The 24,564-nt window shown below is 44.0% G+C and overlaps 1 protein-coding gene across 1 annotated transcript; it reads right to left on the minus strand.

The window, feature by feature from the left end:
• Nucleotides 1–84: 84 nt before the first annotated feature.
• On the minus strand, nucleotides 85–24,564 carry pipox (pipecolic acid oxidase; the record flags this gene model as incomplete). The annotated part of the gene is made up of 8 exons (XM_083773523.1): nucleotides 85–215; nucleotides 2,815–2,890; nucleotides 5,613–5,762; nucleotides 9,135–9,287; nucleotides 12,908–13,090; nucleotides 18,545–18,758; nucleotides 23,698–23,849; nucleotides 24,454–24,564. 8 exons carry the CDS (start codon nucleotides 24,562–24,564, stop codon nucleotides 85–87), a joined length of 1,170 nt encoding a protein of 389 aa, XP_083629649.1.

Raw genomic sequence — 24,564 nt, forward strand, 5'->3', positions numbered from 1 at the left:
TTTAAATACTCCTATTATAGTTTGAATCATAGATCTTCCATTCAGGCACATAAAGAAGGCGTTTCCCAGCCGACAACACAGGTTCTACAGAGCTGCTTTGCGATGTGCCTGGAAGCGTGCCATTCTGAAGGGTGAAAGATCATAGGAAGGCACCTCCCCCAGGCTGAGTTCACTCAGCAGCTTGCCAACGACTGGTCCCAACTTGAAGCCGTGACCTAGGGAAGACAACCAATCACTAAGTTCACTAAGTTCTGGGAGATTTGTCCCTTTCCTTAGTGATGGCTATATATTATATGCTCCGGCCTAGAAGAGAGGTTGGAAAAAGAGGCTATTTTCTGACATTCCGCCGTCTTGTTGCTAAGGTCTGAGAGGCAAATTGTGAATGTCAACAGGGCTTCAGGAACGCAGCGCATTTACCATCTGACAAAGGTCTCTCAGCTCCTGCTGGATACTGCTGGGCTTTGAAGTCATAAAAGCTTGGCTCTGACAGTTTGGGCACGTGTGCGTTTTCATCTCGCCAGAGGAGCAGAATGGAAGCCCTCAATGGCTGGCCAAGCCCACTGGGTGACTTTGTAACCATGGCAACCCCCCAGGACTTGCTTTAAAGCACTTGTGCCTGGCTTTGATGACAAATGCAAGCAGAGTTCTGTAGGAGGGGGAGTTTTATTTCCTCCGCAGTAATACAGATAAGCCCTGCAAACCGATCCAGCATGTTACTTTGCTTCTTTACCTTAAAAATATGACCGTCTTTCATTCTTTGCAGATCAGCAAATTAATATAACGTGCTGGGGGGGGGGGGGGGGGGGGGGGGTCATGGTATATGATTCTCTGGCTCTTCATGAACCCCTTAAACCCTATATACTTCATTGACCGGGGTGCCCCAGGGATCCTGCTACACCATCTCTTTAGCGAAAATGGACAGTCTATAAGCTCTCAACGCGTTGCGTCGTGAGCTTGTACAGTAGAATGCAGCACAATCATCACGTTGTACTGTAATGTGACACCAACCCGAAACATTCTGCGAGTGACATTGCACCTACAGTGTACAGTCTGGCATGATGTGAAACACATTTCCTCATGATTGTAATCCGTGTCTACAGTAATCGATTACATGGCTCGATAAGACTTTTTTCCTGAACCTGTTGGTTATATTTCCAGGCATGAATGCTCCCATCCTCTAGCGGCCAGCTAGCCAGCCATACACTGCAATGTCTAGAGAATTAATTACACATGTAATGAGCTGAAAAAGATGACAATGAGAACAGATGGAGAAATGCCATGAGACCCCGACAGATTCGACAGAACCTCTGGGAGCACCCCACCATCAGAGGGGGGGTAGTCTGCTGGGTTCACTTCCATGCTAATTAGCAATAACACAAGTCCAGACCTACAGTCAAAGCTCCTCCGCCTCTCACTGTGGGTTTCAGGAAAGATTCTCATTAAAAGTTAACACTGTGTCTCTGGCAGAAGGACTTGGTTTTGTGTCCAGGGCTGCTGGGGGGGGGGGGGCTTATTCTGCAACAGCAACTCTAAACACAGTGTGAAGTGCATCGAACCCACTTCTGTGGAAGGCTTTCCATCTGTCATTCCATTTTACAAATAGCAGTCGAAGCAGTACTTACTCTGAAAACGACTTCTTAACATACTAGAATTACTGCTAGGTGCACTACAGTGTAGTATAGAGGTCATCATAGTACAGTGTAGTATAGACTATCATTAATATTCTACACTATATGCTCATTATTATCATAAAAATAATAATACATCGCATGGATGCACCTGGGACGCATCCTCAGTGATGTATCCCAAGGTCATGGGGGTTTCGGGTCTCCCAAAATCATACCCCTCACTCAGGTGACCCAGCCGAAGTGATCAAGTCCCGACATACGTCCCAGTATAACTATACCCTCGATCAGTCCCATTAGGGAAAAACCAGGGCCACACAATCCGTTCCTACAGAACTACTCTGCCAGGACCTACACACACACACACACATGGCTATATTAATGCAATCATGGCGGCCCCCTTCAGCGAGCGAGGTGAAACGCAAAGCAACAAGCAATGTGGGACTGGGACTAACCTCGCATCACCAGGCTTTCCACCTCGGAGGAAAAATGTGGGACAGTTTTGTTGTGATTGTCAACAGCTCTGGTAAGAATGTCGGTGCGCAAAAATGCACTATAGCCTATGCAAGTTTGCAACCCTCCTCCTCCGCTGCGCTGTCTGGAGAGGCGGCGGGGTGCACGTTGCTCATAGAGAGCAGTCTCATGTCATGTTAAAGCATATAATATTGCAGAGAACACACTATGGGTCCGGATCTCGGATCGGATCAGCGCCGTTTTGGTCAAAACAGTCAAATCCTTCTCGGCTCCGTTTCGGACCGGATCCAAACAATGGATTCTGCAATGGTTCTGCAGGCTCCACCTTGCCCTTAGTGGTGCCGCAGGCTCTGCTTGCGGCTTAAATGGCCCTCCTAAAGGCCTCACCGTGGGTTTGTTGGGCTTCTTCCTCACGGAAGATACAGGCTGGGGCGCCAACCCATACTGCTCCCAGGTGCCGGCGTCTACATTCTGGCTGCCACCAGTCTCTCCGGTGGTCAATATATACTATACTGTATATACTGTATAGTGATAATAATGAGCATTTAGTGTAGAATAATAATGATTATAGTACAGTGTAGTATAGACAGAGCAGGGGTTCTCAAATATCTTTATACCACGACCCACCTATTATGAGGGAAATGTTTTGGAGACGCTATCATCACACCCACAAACTGTTGTACACAAGGTACACAACACTACTGCACTTACACACCTGAGAAGCCTGCTCCAATCACAACGTTGCTATAGGTGGGGTGGCAGTCCAGCACAAAATTGCTATCTGGTGTCATCTGAAAGAAGAAGAAAAGAGAGAGACTATTACATGAAGGGCCAGCAGGGTAATATGATTGGGTTTTACAGCTGTATCTAGACAAATAAAACCTAACTATGTTCTCTATCAGTGAAAGAACTCAGTGAAATCTAGAGACATGCAGGTTCTTTTTCCAATGTTGCTAAAACCTTTCAAAAACCCTTTCACAAAAGGTAATCACTGTACTTTACAACAACATTAAAGTTCTGATAAAGCCAAGGTGACACATACACTATATTACAGTATATATATTATTATAATCTTTATAGATTAGTGCACAAACTCATTTTGTTGCACACTGCATTGTGAAAAGCAGGACTATTGTGATTTTCAGAAGCAGTAGACAAGGTCATAGAAATCCTGCTGTCCTGGAGTGATGGTTTTTCTTTCTAGCAGTGTACAGTATTGCTTGAGGGGAGAATGGCTGCTTTTAGCTCCAACCCCTCACTCAACACGCACGCACACACGCATGACGCAAGACGGCTCAGAATGTCTATTCCAAATGTCCTCGACAATCTCACACCCCTGTCTCATACAGAGACGGAAAACATCACACCACAGGTGTTGACAAACCTGCTCCATCTGTATATTTCTGACATGAAATATCACATCTATCGAGTTGATAATGCATTCATGTCCTTTGCTGCTTCTTACTTAGCACAGCGAAACAAGACATACAGTAGGTCCCTATCTTGACATTATTTGCAATGCCTTATAAGTTATAGCAACGTTTAAATGCACAATAATGGGCATGGAAAATCCACTTCATCAATACGTAATTTTGCATACGTCTTGGAAAAAATGTATACATCTCAAGTGAATGTACCACTAGTGATCATATCATACTGTATGATAGGTGTGGTTTGAGCGGAACAGATAATAAACCAATGAATAAATCGGAATGCCTTTATATTCTGCTTATAGGGCCACTTCAATGGGGTTTTTATGTGTGTAATTATGTGTTTTTGGATATTTTAGTCGTGTTCATGGCAACAGATTGCCATCAGTCATCACACCTCCGAGATGCAGCTTCCCCCCTCTCCACAAGGAGTGGCTGTGCACCAAAGCATTATGGTCTTTGTTGGAATTCAGCAATCCTAGTCAAACACACAGACTTCATCATTTTTATGGCCATAGGGTGCAAATTTCAAATTGTGCTACTCTGTTATCTACTACAAATAATACCATTAACATTGAGTGACTGCAGTTTCTTCCAGCGGTGAAAGTAAGTTGCTCTACTATATTCAGTGACTGCTGGCTCTGTCCATGGTGCTGAAGCCCCTGGGCGGTTTGCCTTTTCTCTCAAAATGCCATTCTCCCAACAGGCTAGTTTTTATCAACCTATTATTGCTGTTATATTGTTGTTTTTAGATCAGACATGTTACTGTACAAAGTGTACATAGTGTAGGTGTACTCAACGACAGCATGAGCGTGGCCTCTGAGCCCGATAATAAGTTACTCTACAGGGAGGTGCGCAGTTTGTGAATGAATCATTAGCTTCAGTGACATTAAGCAGTACTGTATTTATAATATATATATTATAAATAAATCGGAGATGCATTCTTTCACTCCCAGGTCTCCAGCGCTGTTTTGTGGTGTTTATGACTGTCCATTCTCTTGTAACGCATTAAACTGAGAATCACTGTACTGTGTGATTGGTCTACTTTTGTGGGGATATGCAAACATGCAGTACAGACAAACCCATACAGTATAACAGAAAACATTTTCTGCATTTGTGTCGAAGAAATGTGCTTTCCAATGTTGTTTTCGTCGACTAAAACTAAGACAAAAAATGTTCGTCAACTACCTTTTTTCACTGACTATTTAGAGTAGACTAAATATATTGACAATTTCGTCAATAGATAAAAACTAGACTAAAAGTAAAATGTCAGGAAGGGACTAGTGGACAAGAGATCCAGTAAAAGTAATTTTACACCTGGTTGCATGCTGAAAATAGCTGATCTGGCCCAGGCCGTAGCGTAACGGTCTGGGCACCGGACTGGTAATCCAGTCGCAGTGTGCCGCGGGTTCGACTCCCGGACCCGACACGGCCTTTACTGCATGTCATCCCCCCATCTCTCTCCCGTTTCCTGTCAGCCTACTGTCTGTCCCTTCAAAAATCAATAAAAGGCGTAAGCCGCAAAAAAAAATATATAAAAAAAAAAAAAAAAAATAGCTGATCTACAAGCTCACAACGTGTCGCAGCAAGCTTGTAGATCTGCTATTTTCAGCAAGTGAAAAAAAAGGCTCGCCAAAATACATTTTAGTCGACTAAATCAACTGTATATTTAGTCGACTAAAATCTTGTGATATTTAGTCGACTAAAACTAGACTCCATTCTGTGTGGAGTTTGCATGTTCTCCCCGTGTCCCCTAGGGTAGGTACCCTCACAAAAAACATGCAGTAATCCTGGTCTCTAAACAGCCTCCCCCTGGCCAGCCGGGGCGCCTGATGGTGGGGAAAGGAACTGTTCGAAATATAATAACGTGTTCCTTCCACACGCTACGTCCAACCAGGGAAACTCCCCCCTGTCAGGTGTAAAGGAGCGACTTGGACACTCATGCATGAATGAAGGAAGCATGAGTTAAAGTCCGTTGCTCTCCCCAGGTTGGCGGAGGGTATGTAGAGCCCAGGATCACATTAGATAATTGACACAGCGGTGAAAAATGGAAACATGGAGCTGTCTTATGTCTTCTACCCACCGTGTACATGCAGCTCTCCACCACGGCAGGCACAGGGTCCAGGCCAGGGAAGCAGCGAGAGATGTATCGCGACAGGACGTCAATGTCCGAAGTATCCGTCTGCTTGTCTCTCTCGTCTGGCGTTGTCTTACTACCCATGTGGTAGCACACCTAAAGAAATGTGTTGACACATTAAACCATTTAGAACTAGGAACGATTCTACAAATGTCTTCTAAAACAGTTTTCTGAAAAACCCATGTTTCCATGTTTTTCATGTCAAGGACCCCCAAAAATATATTAAATTGGCCGCCGACCCCCATCTGAAAATATGTTGTTCCAGGGACCCCTCAAAAGCAAAGATTTGAGTTAAAAACGTTAACCAGGCGGTGGCGTAACCGTCTGGGCACCCGACTGGTAATCCAGTTGCAGTGTGCCGCGGGTTCGATTCCCGAACCCGACACGGCCTTTACTGCACATCTTCCCCCATCTCTCTCCCGTTTTCTGTCAGCCTACTGTCTGTCCCTTCAAAAACCAATGAAAGGCGTAAGCCGCAAAAAAATATCTTAAAAAAAAAAAAAAAAACATTTGCTCCGAAAAATATATATTCAAAGATTTGCGCCACATTTTCACAATTTTGCTAAAATAGCAGATCTACAAGCTCTTTGCTATTTTTCAATAACTTAAGTATAACATAATGCTTAAAACACCAAAAGGGGTTCCCGCCTTTTTGCAATAATGACAGCCTTGCTGTACACCGTCTTATTACACGGCTACTTATGAGCTAAATCAATATTCTGACATGAAATATTCATTTAGAAATAAATTTATTATCTGATTACATACTTACAAAAAAATATATATATATACTTCCAATACGTTATACGATTCGCAGAATACCTTAATTAGAATAGTCCCCAATCCTTGGGGTGTCTTTGCTTTTCACACATTACGTGACATTTGTCCGCATTTATCCATCCTATAATCTGAGTCCCCAGAAGGTCTCCTATAACCACTAGGAGCAGCGAGCAGCTGGTCTACGGCACTCAGGGATCAATTAGGGGTTAAAGGAGAATTCCATATAGTAGAAGGCTTTCTTACCTTTACTCGTAGTTGTTACGTCTTCACCAAAGAGGTTGTGCTAATTCGCTTATTTCCATCGCTCAAAAATCAAGCGGCACACTACGTATTTCGAATAAGCGAATTAGCACAAAAACCCAACCCCCATTGAGGGCTTATATTGGGGGAAATAGCCAATAATGCACTTTTGCACAAAATAGCACCTAATAACCAAAATAAAGGTAAGAAAGCTGAAGAGTCTTGGTCAGGGACACACATGGACACATTGCTGGTCTGGGAACCTGGGACAATCAGGGGCTCTGGCTCCCCAGCTGTGGCTGCCCCCAATTGACCAATCAGAATTGGTATTCAACAAACCCTTGTAATAAAAAAAACATTAAAAGGTCAAGGAAAGTCCACAAATTATAATTAAATACTCTGGTTCATTCCACATTATGTATGCATGTCTTATGTAAAAAAAATAAAAAAAACCCTCTAAAAAAACATGCCGTAATCCTGGTCTCTATTACTGCCTCCCCCAGGTCAGCCGGGGCGCCTGATGGAGGGGAAAGGAACTGGTTGGAATAACGTGTCCCTTCCACGTGCTACTGTATGTCCTAAGAAGTGTCCTGCTAACTCCTCATGCATTGAAGGAAGCATGTGTATGAGCTCAGTGAAGGGCTCTCCCCAGATTGGCAGAGGGAGAGTAGCGCCCTGCAGGATTACAGCTTAGGCAATTGGCACCGGGTGAAAAAAATGTGTTACAAAATCGTGCGATAAACATTGAAGACAAAAGAACTGTGCGAAAAGTGGGCAAAGCCCCCTCAGTTGTACTTTTGTGCAGAACGTACAACTGAGGGGGCTCAGTTTCATGTACACTACAGAATGTTTTAAAAAACAACCAAATAATTGGCCGAGATACGAGTGTCAAGCTGTGATCTGAGCCGGTCTCTTTTCCACTGTTCAAACGGCATTCACACATAGTTCTAAAACACACTGTTGCGCTTGTTATTTCAGGACTATTATATTTGAACCTCATGGCATGAGTGCTCTGATTCTCAGAATTGTGCGAGGAGAGGACACAGTTTTCACATTTTTCTTTTTTTCTTTTCTGGGTTATTTAATAGTACACTGAGAGACAGGAAAGGCGGACAGAGAGCAGGGGAATGACACACACCAAACAGTCCGGCTGGCCGTAACTCAAACCAGGGACACGCTGAAGAAGGCACCTTGCGCCCTATGTGCTTGTGGTACAGTATGTGCCCTAACAATTCAGCTAGTGGGTCGCCCCAGGACACAGGTTTAATGCTGGCTTCACCACGGCTCAGAGAGAAATATGATTTGATTTTGAAACGGTAGTCTTGTGTTATTTAGCTGTTCAGAGGCTATTAATATATCAATGAATTACATTAAACCCACCACCGGATCGGTTTAGGTGGTGAGTGGTGACCTGACGCTCTTCCCAAAATATTCTTGTTTCATATTATAGCCATGATGTACTATTAAGGTCAGGTCAGTTGTTCACACTTCACATCTCAAAGACGAATTATAACCTACTTATGTAAAAGCTTTGCCCCCTTTCCGTTCTAACCCCCCATTCACTTCATGCTGGTGCTGGGCCTACACAAGACACAGTACCAGTGACTGTGTCCCAGGGTGAATAATATGATGTGGCATCGCCATCTGTCCCCCCTCCACCCCTCCTTTGCGTTGCATGTTGTGTGCCATTAGCCTCAAAACTCCTGCAGGCTCGCCATCATGCCGAAAATAGACCAAATAGTGAACCAAAGCAAAACTAATGCCCCAAACTACATGAATTTGAGTTGAGGGTAAAACAAATATTGCTGGCAGATGTAAAGCAATCACCATCTTTTAAGTTTTTATGTTCAGAGTGAGAGTTGAGGGATGTTCTAAGCATATAAAGTGTTGGCAGCCTTTAGATGGTCTTACTTCAACCTGGCAGTCCACGTTAGCGTCATGAATCAAAGTCACGTAGAGCCCCACTGAAGCATGAAATGTACACACTAGTGATAATGAACAAACGTGATGATGCCATGACACCTCTTTCACTTTTCGACCATTTGGATTTGGTGTATAGTTCAAGAATTATTATTATTTATTTGTATTTTATTTTATTACTTTTAACCCAACCTGCCCCCACCTGTTAAACAGAAACGCAGTGCAGTTGCCAGAGATATGGGGACAATTGAAATAATTAATAACCGTGGACGCATCCATGTGCACATTGCGTCCGCGTCAGAAAAAACATTCTTTTTTAATCCAAAAGAAAAATAAACTATAATAATGAAAGAACGTAAAATTACGTCTTGGCACAGGGGGTTTTACTGCTTAAAACGTAACCTGACGATCCTGGCACAGATTGTGTTAAGACTTCTCTCCTTTCTTGGCATCTAAGATACCATTTCAGCCACCGCATGGGGTGGCTGAAATGCGTTGCCGTGGGTACTGGGTTGTTTTATAGCTCACCTTTATCAGGCCTGGGTACTCGTTGGAAGGAAGGCCATAGATGTGATGCTCGCCTTCCTTGCTGCCCACCTGCAGGAAGCAGGGGAAGCGGCGCTCCACATGGTACGACCCGGGAACCTTCTCTTTCCAGTAGCACACATTGATCCGCAACACCTGTCGAGGATATAGGAACACCGTCACTGCTCTGGCCCTGATCACAGCGATGAGGACGATCCAGTGGTATATGCTCCACTAGAGTTCTTGGGAACGATTCTACAAATGTCTTTCTATGTTTTTCCTGACAGTTTTCTGAAAAACCCATGTTTCTATGTCAGTCGTTCTCAATCATTTTCCTGTCAAGGACCCCCGAGATTATATGTAATTGGCCGCTGACGTCCATCTGAAAATATGTTGTTCCAGGAACACCCCAGAAGCAAAGATTTGAGTTAAAAACGTTGACTCTGAAAGAATATATATATATTCAAAGATTTGCACTACATTTTCAGGATTTTTCAAAAATAGCAGACCTACAAGCTCATAGCGCGGCACTCGGTGCCATGCTATGAGCTTGTAGATCTGCTATTTTTCAATAAAAGTATAACAATGCTTAAAACACCAAAATGAGTTAACAGGCCTGGAAATTAAAACCTGAACCGAACTGACTGAGCTGAAGCCCGATCACATACAATACTGAGCCCGAGACCAACCAACACACCACCAATGCCGGTTATTAGCAGAAAAGGTTACATAATTTGCATAGTTTGGGCTAATCACCTACTGTACTACACCCGGGTGGGAGAGAGCAAGCAATGAAAAATTACCTGACCAATTACAGTATCATAAATCATCAGCCCAAACCCGGCCCTAACCAACGGTATTTTTGAAACCGAGAAGTCTATGCATGACTAAATACATTCTTATTCGACTAATTGTCATAGGATGAATGCAGAGACCAGCCTTTTCAGGTTGGTGATGTTGAGACCTGAATTCCTGATTTCACAACGGCTATTGGCCTTTTAGATTCTGGTAGAATGAAATGTTTACAAGAGATGTGCATGGGAAAATAAGCATACAAAACAACTAATCAACCAATGTCTTGGTCGACCAATTCATTGATTATTTGACAGCCCTAGGACAATCCGTGGACATCGTTTTGTAAGAGACAGCTGTGTATTTTATACACACAAATCCAGCACACGCAGATTCATTTATCACCAGCAAATATTATATTATCTATTAATTTCACATTGTTGTCTCTAATACACGTGCAATTACAAAAGCAGCACTGTGGTGGTGCAGATTGAATCAGGATTAAATTAATTGCATGCACACTCGTACCAATCATGTCCATGTGTGAGGGTGGTAATAAGGACACAGTGTTCAGGAGCTTTCAGTTTAATGAACTAACCCTCTGCTCTCCCGTTCCGAGGGACCATAAAAATTCAGACGGCGCAACCACATCGAGCCAATGAGCACATACTGGTACATACCCAGCTTTTCTACCAGTTCACTCAGGCGTGGCCAGCCCCACTAGCCTGAATAATGCAATTCCAATACCAACTCCAATTCTGCACTCAAACAGCTGCCTGCTTGTTTTTCCATCACCTGTTATTTTCAGTTTGTGTGGCATATTGTGAGGGGGGGTGAGATTGGCTGAGCTACTGTATTTCCTGCGTAAAGATACACAGTAGAATCCTCAGTGTTCATTTGACTCTGCAAGTGTAGACAAGAAACTGACCATTTTGGGTCCATTTTTACACTGCCATAGTTACATGAACACCAGGGAGTTGACAGTGTAGCTGCTGTAATGGTTTTGCTTCTGTTTAAACAAACAGAGTACAGCAGAAGGTTGAAGGTCCGTTCCCCCAAGTGTCTCTCTACGACCAGAGAGAAAGACAAAGGGAATGTCAGTCATAGCTCTCAGCTTTTAGCCTGCCTGAATGCATGCAGTCTGGACTCGTAGTCAGTGTTTGCTAAATTTAAAAATGTATCCAGATTTGAGGGTTTGCGTAGGTTCACTTTATTTGTCATTTCACATTTAAAACGAAAATCGTACTCAGGACCAGCAGTGTATATTAAAACCTAGCAATAAAAGAAGAACAAGCATAAAATCCCAAAGTGCAGTGCATTAAAACTGAGCAGCATATTAAAAAATATTAAAAACGGCTAAAGTGCATTTTATTTGACCTAAGAGTTCAGTAGCCTGACAGTCCCCGGGTAGAAGCTGCGTTTGAGCCTTTTAGTCCTGGCTTTGATGGCCCTAACAGCCTCCTACCCGAGGGGAGCGGGGCAAACAGTTCATGGGCCTGGGTGAGTGGGGTCCTCCATAATGCAGGCCGCAGTGCTCCTGCACCTGCTATGGTGTAGATCAGGGGTACTCAACTAGAAATGCTGAAGGTCCACTAATAACTTTTGAAAAAGACTAAGGTCCGGTCCCATGAGCCAGCGGAGAGCGGGGCTCTATGCCTGTTTAGTACAGTCAAACCAAGGCAAGCTTATACAAATCGGATCCCCTCCCAACCAACCATTACTGGGGTGCAGAGTATGGAAATAAAATGTTTCACAAAATATTCCCCTCCAAAAATTCACAGCAAATGAGAGGTATTGTGTTGAGGCACAAAGAACACTTGGTCCCAGCCTCCACAGAGAGGACCCCTGGTGTAGATGTCCTCGAAACACAAACATTGTTCTAACACAAACAGTGAATGCCATTGACAATGAATGGCCAGTTTTGAGTGTTTGTGCAAACACTAACATTGAACGCCATTGACAATGAATGGCCAGTTTTGAGTGTTTGCGTAAATGGGGTGCATACTTACTTTAGACTAGTCATTGGTTAGACATGGGTTAAGGTTAGGTTTAGGTGTACTGCCCCGTGAGAGGTTAGGGTTAGGGTGAGGGTTTGAGATAGGTTGTAGTTGTAGGACTAATGACTGGTCTAACCAAATGACTACTCTAAACTAAGTACTGCACCCGTGTAAAGTAAACACATTGTTTAAACAAACATCGAAGGTGAACGTGAGGACGCAAATTGTGATTGTTCGGAATGAGATGATGTATGATGATAAGAGCGCCCCTCACTTCACACAGGTGTGATTTTCAATAGATCTATACACTTTAAATCAATCATGTCCAGCTCTATAATGTAATGTTTTAATTTTTAAATCATTCGATTTTTATTCTGATAATCAGCTGGATTACCTGAACCGCTGGTAGCTTTCTCGCTAACCTGGATTTAATCAGTTAGACGGCAATTTTCTGGTGTTATGAACAGATAACCATCCTAATACCGTCATAGCGATTAAATGTAGAGCTCACATATGAGTTTTTCCATAAATGTGGTCTCACAACCAATTGCTGTTTGTCTGTAGTTTACTCTTTACTGAACTGTCTATTATATATAAATATTCATAAAGAGCTCATTGTAGATCCTCCTAGGTGGCAACTCTATCTTAGCTTTCTTCACACGGTAGCTTAAAATGAGATGCAGCCAGGGGCGTAACTAGCGTGACGCAGACAACACAACTGTGTCAGGGGGGGGGGGGGGGGGGGGTTCTGCGTGGGGGCCTACTGACGTCTAGTTATGCTGCTGGATGGAGCGCAATGTAAATGTACACTATGTGGATTAGTATAATGTGACTGTAAAGGCAAAAAACTCCAAAAAGATGCCAGTGAGGGACCCCCTTTTTGCAGTTGTTCCAAAGTGGAACCCCATTGAACCACTGAGACCAACAGTGTGGGACTACAACACTAGCTATGATCACTGAGCACCTGAAGTGAATGCTGTTCAGTACCTCCAGTGGAAGCTGCAGTCCAACTTTGGAGAGCAGGGTGGTAGCCCACGCTCCGGCTGTGATCACCAGGCTCTTTGCTCGGTACACATCGCTAGACGTCGACACTGTGACAACAGGGCCAGGCGTGATGTCCGTCACCTTCTGTCCATCTTTAATCACGCCACCCAATTTGTGGAACTGCCCCTGGGAACAGAGAGAAGAATCAATACGTCAATGGAATATATTCCTGCTAAGGTTTCTTTTGTTGGTGCTGATGATGTGTTTGCAGAACCAGTTGACAGTCCCTCATTTGCATTACCTTTGATGCTGCCCGTTCTTCTCTCTCCGTGTTATTCGAGACCAAATTTGGGGATTAAAAGACCAAAAGCAATGTGACGGTTGATTTTAAAATGCAGCAGTCACTCACGAATATTAAAACACCCCCGCATTCGTCTGAGCTGAACCCATCCCGAGAGTGAAGAGGGTTAAAGTTGAAAGTTGTAGAAAAAAAGTAGAGCCTGTCAAGCGACAGTCTGAGCGAAACACAAATGAATCAGCGAAGCGGCATCTGTCCACCTACCTGGAGTCGGAGATGTCTGCCAGGCTTTCTGAATGCCATTGATCTAATATCTTCTGCACCTCATGGTTTTAAAGAGGTTGTGTATCTGTGCTAGCCAGGTCTGGCTGATATGACTTAAAATCAATATCACGATTATTGTCTCGATTACGATGAAAAAAAAATGAATAGTGAAAATCTACAAGAAGGGTGATGCAATGCAACGGTAAAAAAAAGAAAAAGTCTAGATTGTTCTATAATCTAACAAAATCTTAGTTGTAAATATATTTCAATTTCAATACATTTTCAGACAATGCGAGGGACTTCACAGGGGAAGCTCTGTGGATAGAGGTTTCGTGACCTGGCACTATGGTAACTTATTAACTATACATGAAAATCTATTCGTTATGGGTGATAAGAGGAGCATTTGCACTTAATGATTAATATGCGGTGCCCTTTGCAAAGGTCAGAATTTGGCAATGCGCCAGTAAGGCACAAGAGTCAACCCTTTAACTTACTGTATAATGAAAGTCTGGACTAGCTTGACATCGAAGCAAATATGGCTTTTTCTAATTACAGTACAAAAAGCTGATAAGCCAGGTCAAGGACATACTGTATGTCACGATGTGGTTCTGGAGGTGTAGGACTCAGGTGCAGAACGAACCAGGCACAGGCAGAGGAGTGAATTCAAGTGGTTTTAATACTCAATAAAGCACACTGTGAAACAACTAGGACATAACTAGGACTTGGAATAACAGACTGAAACACAAGGAACTGACCACATCAATCACGACGACGAACTGACAAGGAGCTGAAAACACTGGGGCATATATATATAGACAAGACTAACTACACACAGGTGAACTGAAACACACAATCAACTAGATAAAGTGCCAATCGGCACAGGTCTCCACCAGGATTCTTCCTCAGCCTAGTGGGAATATGCGTGCACAGTTTCATCGCAATCGGACGCTGCGTTGAGGAGTTGTGGCCATTTGCTACTCCTGAAAACTGTAGGAGCCAATCGTGGCCAATCAGGATGGAATATGAGAAATCAAACAAAGCTGTGTTGATCACATGACTATGGAGATCATGTGTAGCGATTTGCGTGAAATTTGGATAAAATCTGAAGGAGTAATAATAGAAAATGTGTTTTACATATGTGGGCCTCCTGGTGGCGCTATAAAGAGCAGATGTGAAAAATTCCAGACAAAGGTTTTTCCTTGGCCTCTAGGGAGTTGGCATACAAAGTTATCCACAGATCCGTGCAGTTAGAGGTAAAAACACTTTTCGGCCAGTTATAGCGCCACCTTGAGGCTGAGTTGAAATTGTTCATGTGGCATTTCGTCCTCGGCCTAGTGGGAATGTGGGTGCACAATTTCACGGAAATCACGCGATGTGTTCATGATTTGCAGCATTTTGTTTGAAAAGACTGTAAAAAAGTATGGACAAAGCGTTCGCCGGGTCTAACATGGACGTAAAATGAAGCCTGTTATTCCTGCACTGTAAGTCGCCATCTTTCTAGATCCGTTTGGTACCAGACTGGCTGCCCAGACAACGAGGCGGGACTTCCCCCCTTCTTCTCTGTTGGTTTTTATTTTGACTCGAGTGGGAGGGGAATCCCGATCATAGACTGTAACGGTAGCCACGCCCCTCAGAACATACGCGATGTTTTTTTTTCTTTATGGTCATTTTTTTAATTAATGGGACCATAATTTTCCAAAAAGAATATTATGACATTAGAAATGAGACTTTAAACTAGTGACTGGAAGAAGAAAGTATTCATGACCATGTTTATTAAGGTAATACAGTCTAGGTGAAGTTGGGCCAAAATACATGGGCCTCTATGGAGCTATGGGGCTTTTTGGGTCCAGTCCAGCGCCACAACAGGCCATTATATGAACTACCGATTTCAAATGAGGCTTCACGAAATATCTGGCTGACTGCCCCCCTGGTTTGAAACTGAGCACTCCTGTGAACTTTGGAAGGCAATCTTAACCAATCAGGATGGAGTGTGAGAAATCTGAAAGACCGGTTTCGTTGAATGGCTGTAGAGAGACTGTGTACCAATTTGCGTGATGTTTGGACAAAATCTGTAGGTGTACTGTGCAAAAACTTGTTTTGCACAAAGCGGCCTCCTGGTGGCGCTATAACAGGCCGTTCTGGAAAGTTTGGGGCAGAGGTTCATCGTTGGCATCCAGGGAGTGTGTGTGCAAAATGTGGCATCGACCGGGTTAACGGTGGCCGAGATTAGCTGCTCACGGACGGACGGACGGACACACGGACGGACGGACACACGGACGGACGGACACACGGACGGACGGAGTGCAAAACATACTTTCCCCCTAGGCCTTCGGCCTGGTGGAGACAACAATGGGATAGGCTAACAGACAACAGAACACAGGTGGCTAGGGTTACACTAATACAGGGGGGTGAGACAAGGCAGGAAATCACAGAACACTATTACAAAATAAGGTACAGAACACAAATACAAGTAATAAGACCCAAAACACAGACAAAGTCCAAGGGCAGAGGAGCGTACCGTGACAACATACTGCAGACTTGGCCTCATTTAGACAAATAACACATCCAGAATTTGAACATTCAGGAAAATGTCTCATTTCTATGCATAGAGAAAGAAAGGAGAGTTAAGATAATGGTAAGATAATTCAACCGACCGACTGAAGCGGATCACTGGTGACACGTAGTAGACAGATTAACGTGTTATAGATCAGCACTCTCAAAACGCAAAGCACTGTTCAGAATGGGCCTTGAGATGTCTATTATCACAGTTATGACACGTTGTAATTTACTGGCAATTGGAGCATTGCACAAAAGGGGTGAGAATTCTATGCAGGCAGTTGAATATAAAGGACTGTCAAATTTCTGCTTGATCTGGCACAGAACAGGGTGTTCTCCTCCAATTAGGCCTGCCACAATTATTGCACAATCGCCTAATCACAATAATTTGAGATAATCACAATTATTTTGCATAATCGTCATAATCGTTTGAAAAAATAATTTGAAAATAATGTCCATATAACATTTTTCAAAAATAGAAAAACACGTCACTTGGTGGCATGTTCAAAGCTTGTAGATTGTAGCTATTTTTACATTTTCTTGAAAGTAGGCTATATTATTAATTGTGTCCATAATTTATTTGTATACTTGTCATATCTGCCCGGTGCTATTTGTGATTATGAAGCCTAAAAAACTAAATTTTAAGTTCCAATGTTCAACGTAAAAAAACACGATTAAGTAATTAATCGCAATTATTTGAATGAATGCATGCATTGTTTAATTTACTCGGTACAGAAAGAAAGCAGGCATCAACACAATGTAAACTATTCAGTACATTTCAGAGATACCAAACACCTGACCTGAGCAGTGTCGGGACGTAACGCGTTACTGTAACGCCGTCATTTCCGGCAGTTTAACGCTTAACTCGGTTACCGTTACTACATGGTGCGTTACTCTGTGGCGCGCGGTGACATATGTGCTGTGGATGTGTTTGTGTTTACTAAGACGGTCATGGCGGAGCCCAAATCGTGTTTCTGCTAATGGATATATTCTCACTACTTCACCTTTGTCGTCGAGCACAAAGAAAAGAATGTTTCAATGTAAGTCGTGTGCAGACCCAGACTCATCCAACGGCAGTCCACCTCCTTCCTCCCCTGGCACGGCAAATGGGACAGAAAACGCTTGCGTGCGTGTGCATGCGCATGTTTGTTTGTGTCGGTCCCGCGACTCCCACGGCAAGCGTGTGTGATTGTGTGTGTGTGTGACGTGTGTGTGGGTGAGAGAGACAGACAGACACAGGAAGAGGCTGCGCGCGTGTGCATGCGTGCATAATAATGCGTGTAATAATCAAACCTGTTAATTATTTGTCTGGTTTTGGTCCCAGAGCGGTGGAGGAACCCCCATGTTTTGTTGTTTGTAGCCTATACTTGTGTTGTTGTTTGCTATAACAGTGTATTGATAGGCATAGCGTCATCAAAATCACCACCAGTCCCCCCTGGTATTATTATCATTATCAATAACAGTACTGAAACTAGAAAAAGTGCCCTTCTGGGCACAGGTCTCCACCAGGTTATCCACAGATCCGTGCAGTTAGAGGTAAAAACACTTTGCGGCCAGTTATAGCGCCACCTTGAGGCTGAGTTGAAATTGTTCATGTGGCATTTCGTCCTCGGCCTAGTGGGAATGTGGGTGCACAATTTCACGGAAATCACGCGATGTGTTCATGATTTGCAGCATTTTGTTTGAAACTGAGCACTCCTGTGAACTTTGGAAGCCAATCTTAACCAATCAGGATGGAGTCTGATAAATCTGAAAGACCCGTTTCGTTGAATGGCTCTAGAGAGACTGTGTACCAATTTGCATGATGTTTGGACAAAATCTGTAGGTGTACTGTGCAAAAACTTGTTTTGCACAAAGCGGCCTCCTGGTGGCGCTATAACAGGCCGTTCTGGAAAGTTTGGGGCAGAGGTTCATGGTTGGCATCCAGGGAGTGTGTGTGCAAAATATGGCATCGACCGGGTTAACGGTGGCCGAGATTAGCTGTTCACGGACACACGGACACACGGACGGACGGACGGACACGCGGACGGACGGAGTGCAAAACATACTCTCCCCACATGCCTTCGGCCTGGTGGAGACAATGAAGGCTATGAGGGCATTATGGCCTGGGAGTGGGAACCCTTTTTACTGTAACTAAAAAGTTACTTTTCACAGTAACGCATAATTTTTTTGTTGTAAGTAATCATTAAAGTAACTGAGTTACTTTTTGAAATTAAGTAACTAACTGTAACTAGTTACTGAAAACATTTAACTATCACTACTGGACCTGAGTAACTATCAATTAAATCACATGCATTCTTCTCTAGAGACATGAAACCTGACAACCTTGAAGCATATTTATTTGTGGAAAAACCTTATACTACTGTATACTTCCTTGTGGTGAATACCACATGATCTCCACCAGGCCAGATTATTTTTAGGCTGTCTGTCTGTCTGTCTGTGCGTGCACAGCTAATGTCGGCATCGCTGGACATGAAACCTACGGTACGGAGTGCGTTTTTCATACATTATGTGCTGCATACCTGCACAGCTTTCAGCGCACGGTCTGCAAAGAGCACTCCGGCTGTGGTGTCCACCATCGCTCCATCTCCATCAGCCAGGTTGACGTTGGGGATGTGCTGGCTGAACTCCTCGCGTGACAAATGCACGGTGGGGACCCGGTTACTCTCCAGCGTGGTCTTCATCGCCTGATATTCATGTCTTTTCTCAGGACCCATAACTAGAAGACCAGTTTGTCTGTGAGGGGGGGGGGGGGTGACGACAGTGAGTGACAGAAAATGTTAAAGGATTATTTTTAAAGCCTAAATCCTATTCTCTTTATATCATGCAAATTGATTGTGATACAGTATAAATTCTGAGTTGATGTGGAAATGAGAGATGGGAAAATGCTTATAAGAGCCACTGACTGATCCCTGCAGAGCTTCTTAGGAAAAAAAGTTTATCCTTTAATGTCAAGTTGTTAAAATTCCTAATTTGACGATGACAATAATTCTGTCTACCAGAAAAATAAACCTGCCTATAGAGAGAATAATGGAAGGGAGAGAACAGACCATTACATAATCAGCTCTATAACTGTAGTCCCAGTTTTCAGAAGGTTACACACAGAAGGTAACTACAACATGACGTCACGAGCCGCGGTGAAGAGCAAACCACCGCCACCGCTCCAGTTATTTCAGCTCCGGTGGTCAGCTCACCACCGGAGCGGTGGTCACCTCACCACCGAAAATCCAGACTATGAATAGGCCTTTACCATGGCTGCGCCTCAGGCAGGCAACTTGTGAGCTAGTCTAGCTATACTAGTCTCATGCACTCTTTACCTGATCAGAGTGGCTATTTAAAGCGGCTATCTGCCTACCTGCTCATTCCTGGCTTCTCTCCTGCTGTGCGGTCGTGCGCCGCTGCTGCTGCTGCTGCTGTCTCCCTGCCTCGCTTGCTGCTAACCTGCTGCTCATGACGTTTTTGCAAATCCCACCGCCTCCCCAGCATCCACCTGTATACAGGCTGTTTCTAGATCCCCCTGCATGGGGGTCTTATTCATTCCCTGTAATTCTACTTGGCTTAGTTATAATTTAACTAAAATGTTAATGTTACAGGGAATGAATAGGGACAGAGCCCTGACGCCAATCTATGCTTCATATATCTATGCTCAATAAATATATATTCTAAATTCACTCTAAGAGTTGTCTGACTGAACTATAGTTATGTAAAGAAGGAAAGGATGTTACCTGAAGGCAGATATGTTGCCAAATGTGCTGGTAGATTTGCATAAAATATGCATACACATGTAAATTGACATTTGAAGTCACAAAGAATAAACAATTGATGTCGTGCAACTGTCAATCTACACGTGCGTGAATAATCTTCTTCCGCGTGACTTCAAAATCTGATTACTTTGTACGTGTGTGGATTATTATTACAGGATACAGGTCCAGAGTTCAGTGAGTTTGAGTGCTCAAATCAAATTTACCTTCATATACTGTAGATGTCCTTTCCTTCTTTGCATAACCCTTGTACGAGTGAGAATGGAGGAGAGCAGAGCAGAATAACGACCTGAGACGCATAACTTTCTTTCGATTGACTCGCCAGCAGGTTTTAACCAGACATCTGCCATCTGCCACGGAACACCCACGGCAGTTGGTAGTGTTTGACCTCAGGCGGAAACCTCTTATATATCCATATTTTAACTTTCTCATGATTTGTTTCATAAATGAATGCCCTATTTGAACATACTACAGTGTCGCACAAAAGCATCAAAAGTAGCAGATGCACAAGCTTGAAACGTTTTGCGCTTGTAGATCTGCTAGTTTTGATATTTTTGAATTTCAATCCATGGAAAGTAACAGATTTGGACATATGAGGCAATCAAACTATGGGGAAATTGAACTGGAGCAGGAAACAGATATGCCACCTTACGAAAACTGGAAATACAGATTTTTAAGATTTGAACCAGCTGCCAGTCACTGACATTAAGGTCCCCCCCCCCCCCATGCACATGACACACACACACACACAGACACACACACACACAAACACACACACACACACACACACACACACACACACACACACACACACACACACACACAAACTTTAACATTTTATTTATGTCCATACAAAGGGAATTGCATACAAGGACATAAATAGTTCAGGTGCAGCAAAGTTACATCCACAAAATCAAGGCATAATTGTCCTCAGTCGCAATAGAACAAGAACAAGCATGTCATGTCACCCAGCATTCCATGGGCACAAGTAGTTGCGAACGCAGTGAGCCACTTACTATGACAGCAAGGGCTGAATGTCTGTCTGTCTGTGTGTCTGTCCCGCTGTTACACCACCCGCCCGCCACGAGAGGGCGCAGCTGTAGCACACACACACACACACACACACACACACAGGGCGCAGCTGTAGCACACACACACACACACACACACACACACACACGAGCTGCGTTCGCTTCACGCGTTTGCGCGTCTTACTTGTGTATAGTGTATCCTAAGTTCGAATCCTGTCTACAACAACCAAGTCGGCTGGCATGTCCCAGGCTGGACCGCCCGAAGAAACAAAGTTCCCAGTCCACTCTTGCACTGCCGCCTGCCTGGTTTTATATCGCTCTCTGTAGACTGTGTAGAGTATCCCATGGGCCCGAAATGCACTGTTGTTCCGACAGCGGACGGACACACCACTGGAAGGCCAGGTCCCACGCCTCTCTTCCCAGTAGCAGCGTCAGCTGTCTGTATACTCCATCGGTGTATGCAGGCTTGCGATGGTGTTGAAGCACACAGTCCATCTTATCTGCAACTCACTTACCACATTAACGGTGGTAGTTATGTCATGCCCAGGACACACACGCGCGCGCCTCTCAGAATGGGTCATTAGGGTCAGCTGTTGCTCATCATAACAAATGCTGGTATAATGGTCAGATTACACTTTGGGTTTTTTTAGGAAAAAGGTCAGTGTAGTCAGATCCACATTCGAATTACATCAATGAGTGGTCCTTTTATTTCAGGACTGGAGAAGCAACCATTTTGAGTCCACTGAACTATCTGTCAACAACAGGTCAGGTGAATCTGACCTATCTGGTCTGACTCTGACCCTTCACCCTGCTTTCCCCTACCCTGTCCCCAACCCACCCCCAGCTGACCGTGGCACTGCAGCGGTGTTGCTAATATAAATATACATGTTACCTATGGAAGAGTGACTCAAAGTGCTTCAGTGTTACATGCATTTGTGCCTTTTTGCCATCAATGCTAAGCTAACTTGCTTATATAATTGTACAAGCAACTTTTACACTAAGTATAAGAGTAAATAAAAAATCTTATCTCTTTGGAACAGAATTACGATTGATATCAAATATTCCAAAGTTGAAAAGTAAGGGAGAGCTGGGAAAGGTTTGAGAGAATGATTGAGGCAGATTGATCAAGAGCATTCAATATGGAGGCGAGTTCAGTCCTGTAACTAGTTTCTGCTCCTGAAACTGTCAATAGCTCACTGTATGTATGCCTTGGTGGCTCAACTGGCTGCGGGTTCATTGACCTCATAACCGCAACATCCTGGGTTTAATTCTCAGGTTGAGACCTTTGTCGCATCATGTAGCAGCAAATACCCTCACTTCATAGGAGGATAAATACACGTATCCCTTAGCTCAGTAGCTGTCTTCAAGCAAGATTTAACCTACAGAGAAAGAAGACCCACCACAACAACCTACATTATTTACCTTTCACAAAGCTGCCCACACCATTATCACAGCACGTGCACTTACTGTATATGACACCTTATTATTGGCAAATCCCAGCGTGACAGCCAATCAATAGCTTGTAAGGCATGCTGTAAATGAGGCCGGTGAACGGTATCCTAACATGTAATGAGTACCCACTGATGACATTTGACTGCAGATGGCGAATACGGCAGAGCATACAGTAGCGGCCCCGTGGTAAGTTATTGAGTTCCAAAGTGAGAGGTTGTGAAACACAGAGCCTAATTCAGTAATCTGCCTGATTGATGGCTGCCTTGTCCTTTGCCAACAGTGTTTTCTAAAGCCTGCTCCAAACATCTGTCAGCAGCCATGACGCATAGGCAACACTAGCTAAAGGCTTCGGCCATTCATCAGAGAATTTTATGAGTATGCCGCCACCCAATGTGTGTGTGTTTGTGTGTGTATGGTCTGTGTACCATATATGGCACCAAGTTCATGTGTGTGACAAAGAGGGGGAGAAAATGTGTGTAAGTGTGTGTAGAATCATAAATATGATTCATGATCCAGTGCAGCCCCTGTCAGGGAAGGTGATGAGTAGCACTGGTTCGCTGCGTGCGTGCGTGCGTGCGTGCGCGCGTGCGTGTGCATGTGCATGTGTGTGTGCGCATGCGCGTGTGCGTGTGTGTGGCCAACCCAACAGGGTTGGCAGATGGATTCTGGGTTAGCTCCTACCATTTTCAGCGGGGTCCATCTATCCCCCAAGCCAGAGGAACGACTGAGGCATGAGGCATTGCTCAAAAAGTTTCACGCAAGCCTCCCCTCAACATCCCTCATTGTGCCGCAGTCGTTTGTTGTCGGGCTCTTCCCTTCTTCTTTTTTGCCAGCTCAAGGGCACAGGTGGCCTTCAGATGTGGCCCCATCAGTCACGAGTCCAGGATGAGAGCACCGGGGCGGGGCTAAAGAATCACTTGCATGCTCGGGGGGGGAAATTATGTGGGCATGGCTGGTAGCGTGATCTATTATGGACCACCTTGCACGAATCAATTTGTAATGTGGCTTGCCGATACTGACAAAGCTTAAAATAAATAATAATAATAAAAAAATAAAAAGGTTGTACTTGCACGAAGCCCAGAGATGCTGCCCCGGCCGGGCACTTTGATGCTACTGTCATATTTATAAGCACACAAATACCTCCCCTGCACTCCGCGAATGAAAATCAGCTAGGGGTTTATTGAGATGGAGGGAGATAAAAATAAATAAAACCTTGTTACACAGTCAAAGGCATGGGAGCCGTCTGGGGGTGAATCGCTGACGCTGGAGGTAATGAGAAAGTCATGCATTTATGGCTCCCATAGATTGAGTTGCTGCTCTTGTGCGTACATAGCACATTGAATGTGACAAATCTCAGTGTTCTGGCAAAGCTTTTGTTATGTTCCATTTAATGGCTTTCTCTCTCACTCGCCTTCAGCAGAGACTGCTTACCTGTACAGTTTGACGTTGTCGGCCTCTCTCTCCAGCTGAGACCACAGCTGATAGCATTCCTCCATCATGCGAGCATAGAAGTCCTGATCATATGCCTTGCGGATGATGCGTGTCTGGCCATGGGAGCTCCCCCGGGAGTGGGGCAAGACAAACTAAAGGAGGCAAACAAGGTTTCATTCATTCCATGTACTGCTGCAGCAGCTATATTATAGCTTACATGGGTTTTGGCAGATAAGTAAGCCTGGGACTGAGGCTAGGGTTTTGGGGGAATGTCTCATCATGCATACATTTGAAATAAAGTGTCAGCAAGAGAACAACACTTTAGAGGAAACTTAATAGGAAAACGTCATGGACACTTAATTAGCCATGCATCCCTGTGCAGCAGTGCAGCTGTGCTGTGCTGTATACAAAATGATGTTTCAATTCACAGCTGTTGCTTGATAGGCTAGTCCACAAAAAGGTCACGCAAGGTAAATCCTGTCCTGTACAAGTGAATAGTCCTGCGTGTAATTAACTCTAGGACTTGAGGGTTCATTTCGGGTGAGTGAAATACTTAACCATCATAAAAGAGGAAGTTTCATGTGTTGTTGTAGAATGTAGAAAGCTAAGTTTTAAAACACATTCTCCTTGAACACTTCAACAACCTCTTGCTACAAAATAATAAGCTAGTTTGCATTTTTGTTTGTGATCATAATGAAGTCCTCGTCTGCTCGTCAGAACGAGACAAAAATAACAACGCATCATGATCTCACACACCTGCTCGAGTAGAAGAGTCTTCTTGTTCTTTTTTGCAAGATGATACGCCGTGAAAGAGCCCTGAATTCCAGCTCCAATTACTATACAGTCGTAGTCTGCTTTGATCGACAT

This window comes from Protomyctophum parallelum (assembly GCF_964188405.1).
Source record: "Protomyctophum parallelum genome assembly, chromosome: 9".
Taxonomy (NCBI): Eukaryota; Metazoa; Chordata; class Actinopteri; order Myctophiformes; family Myctophidae; genus Protomyctophum; species Protomyctophum parallelum.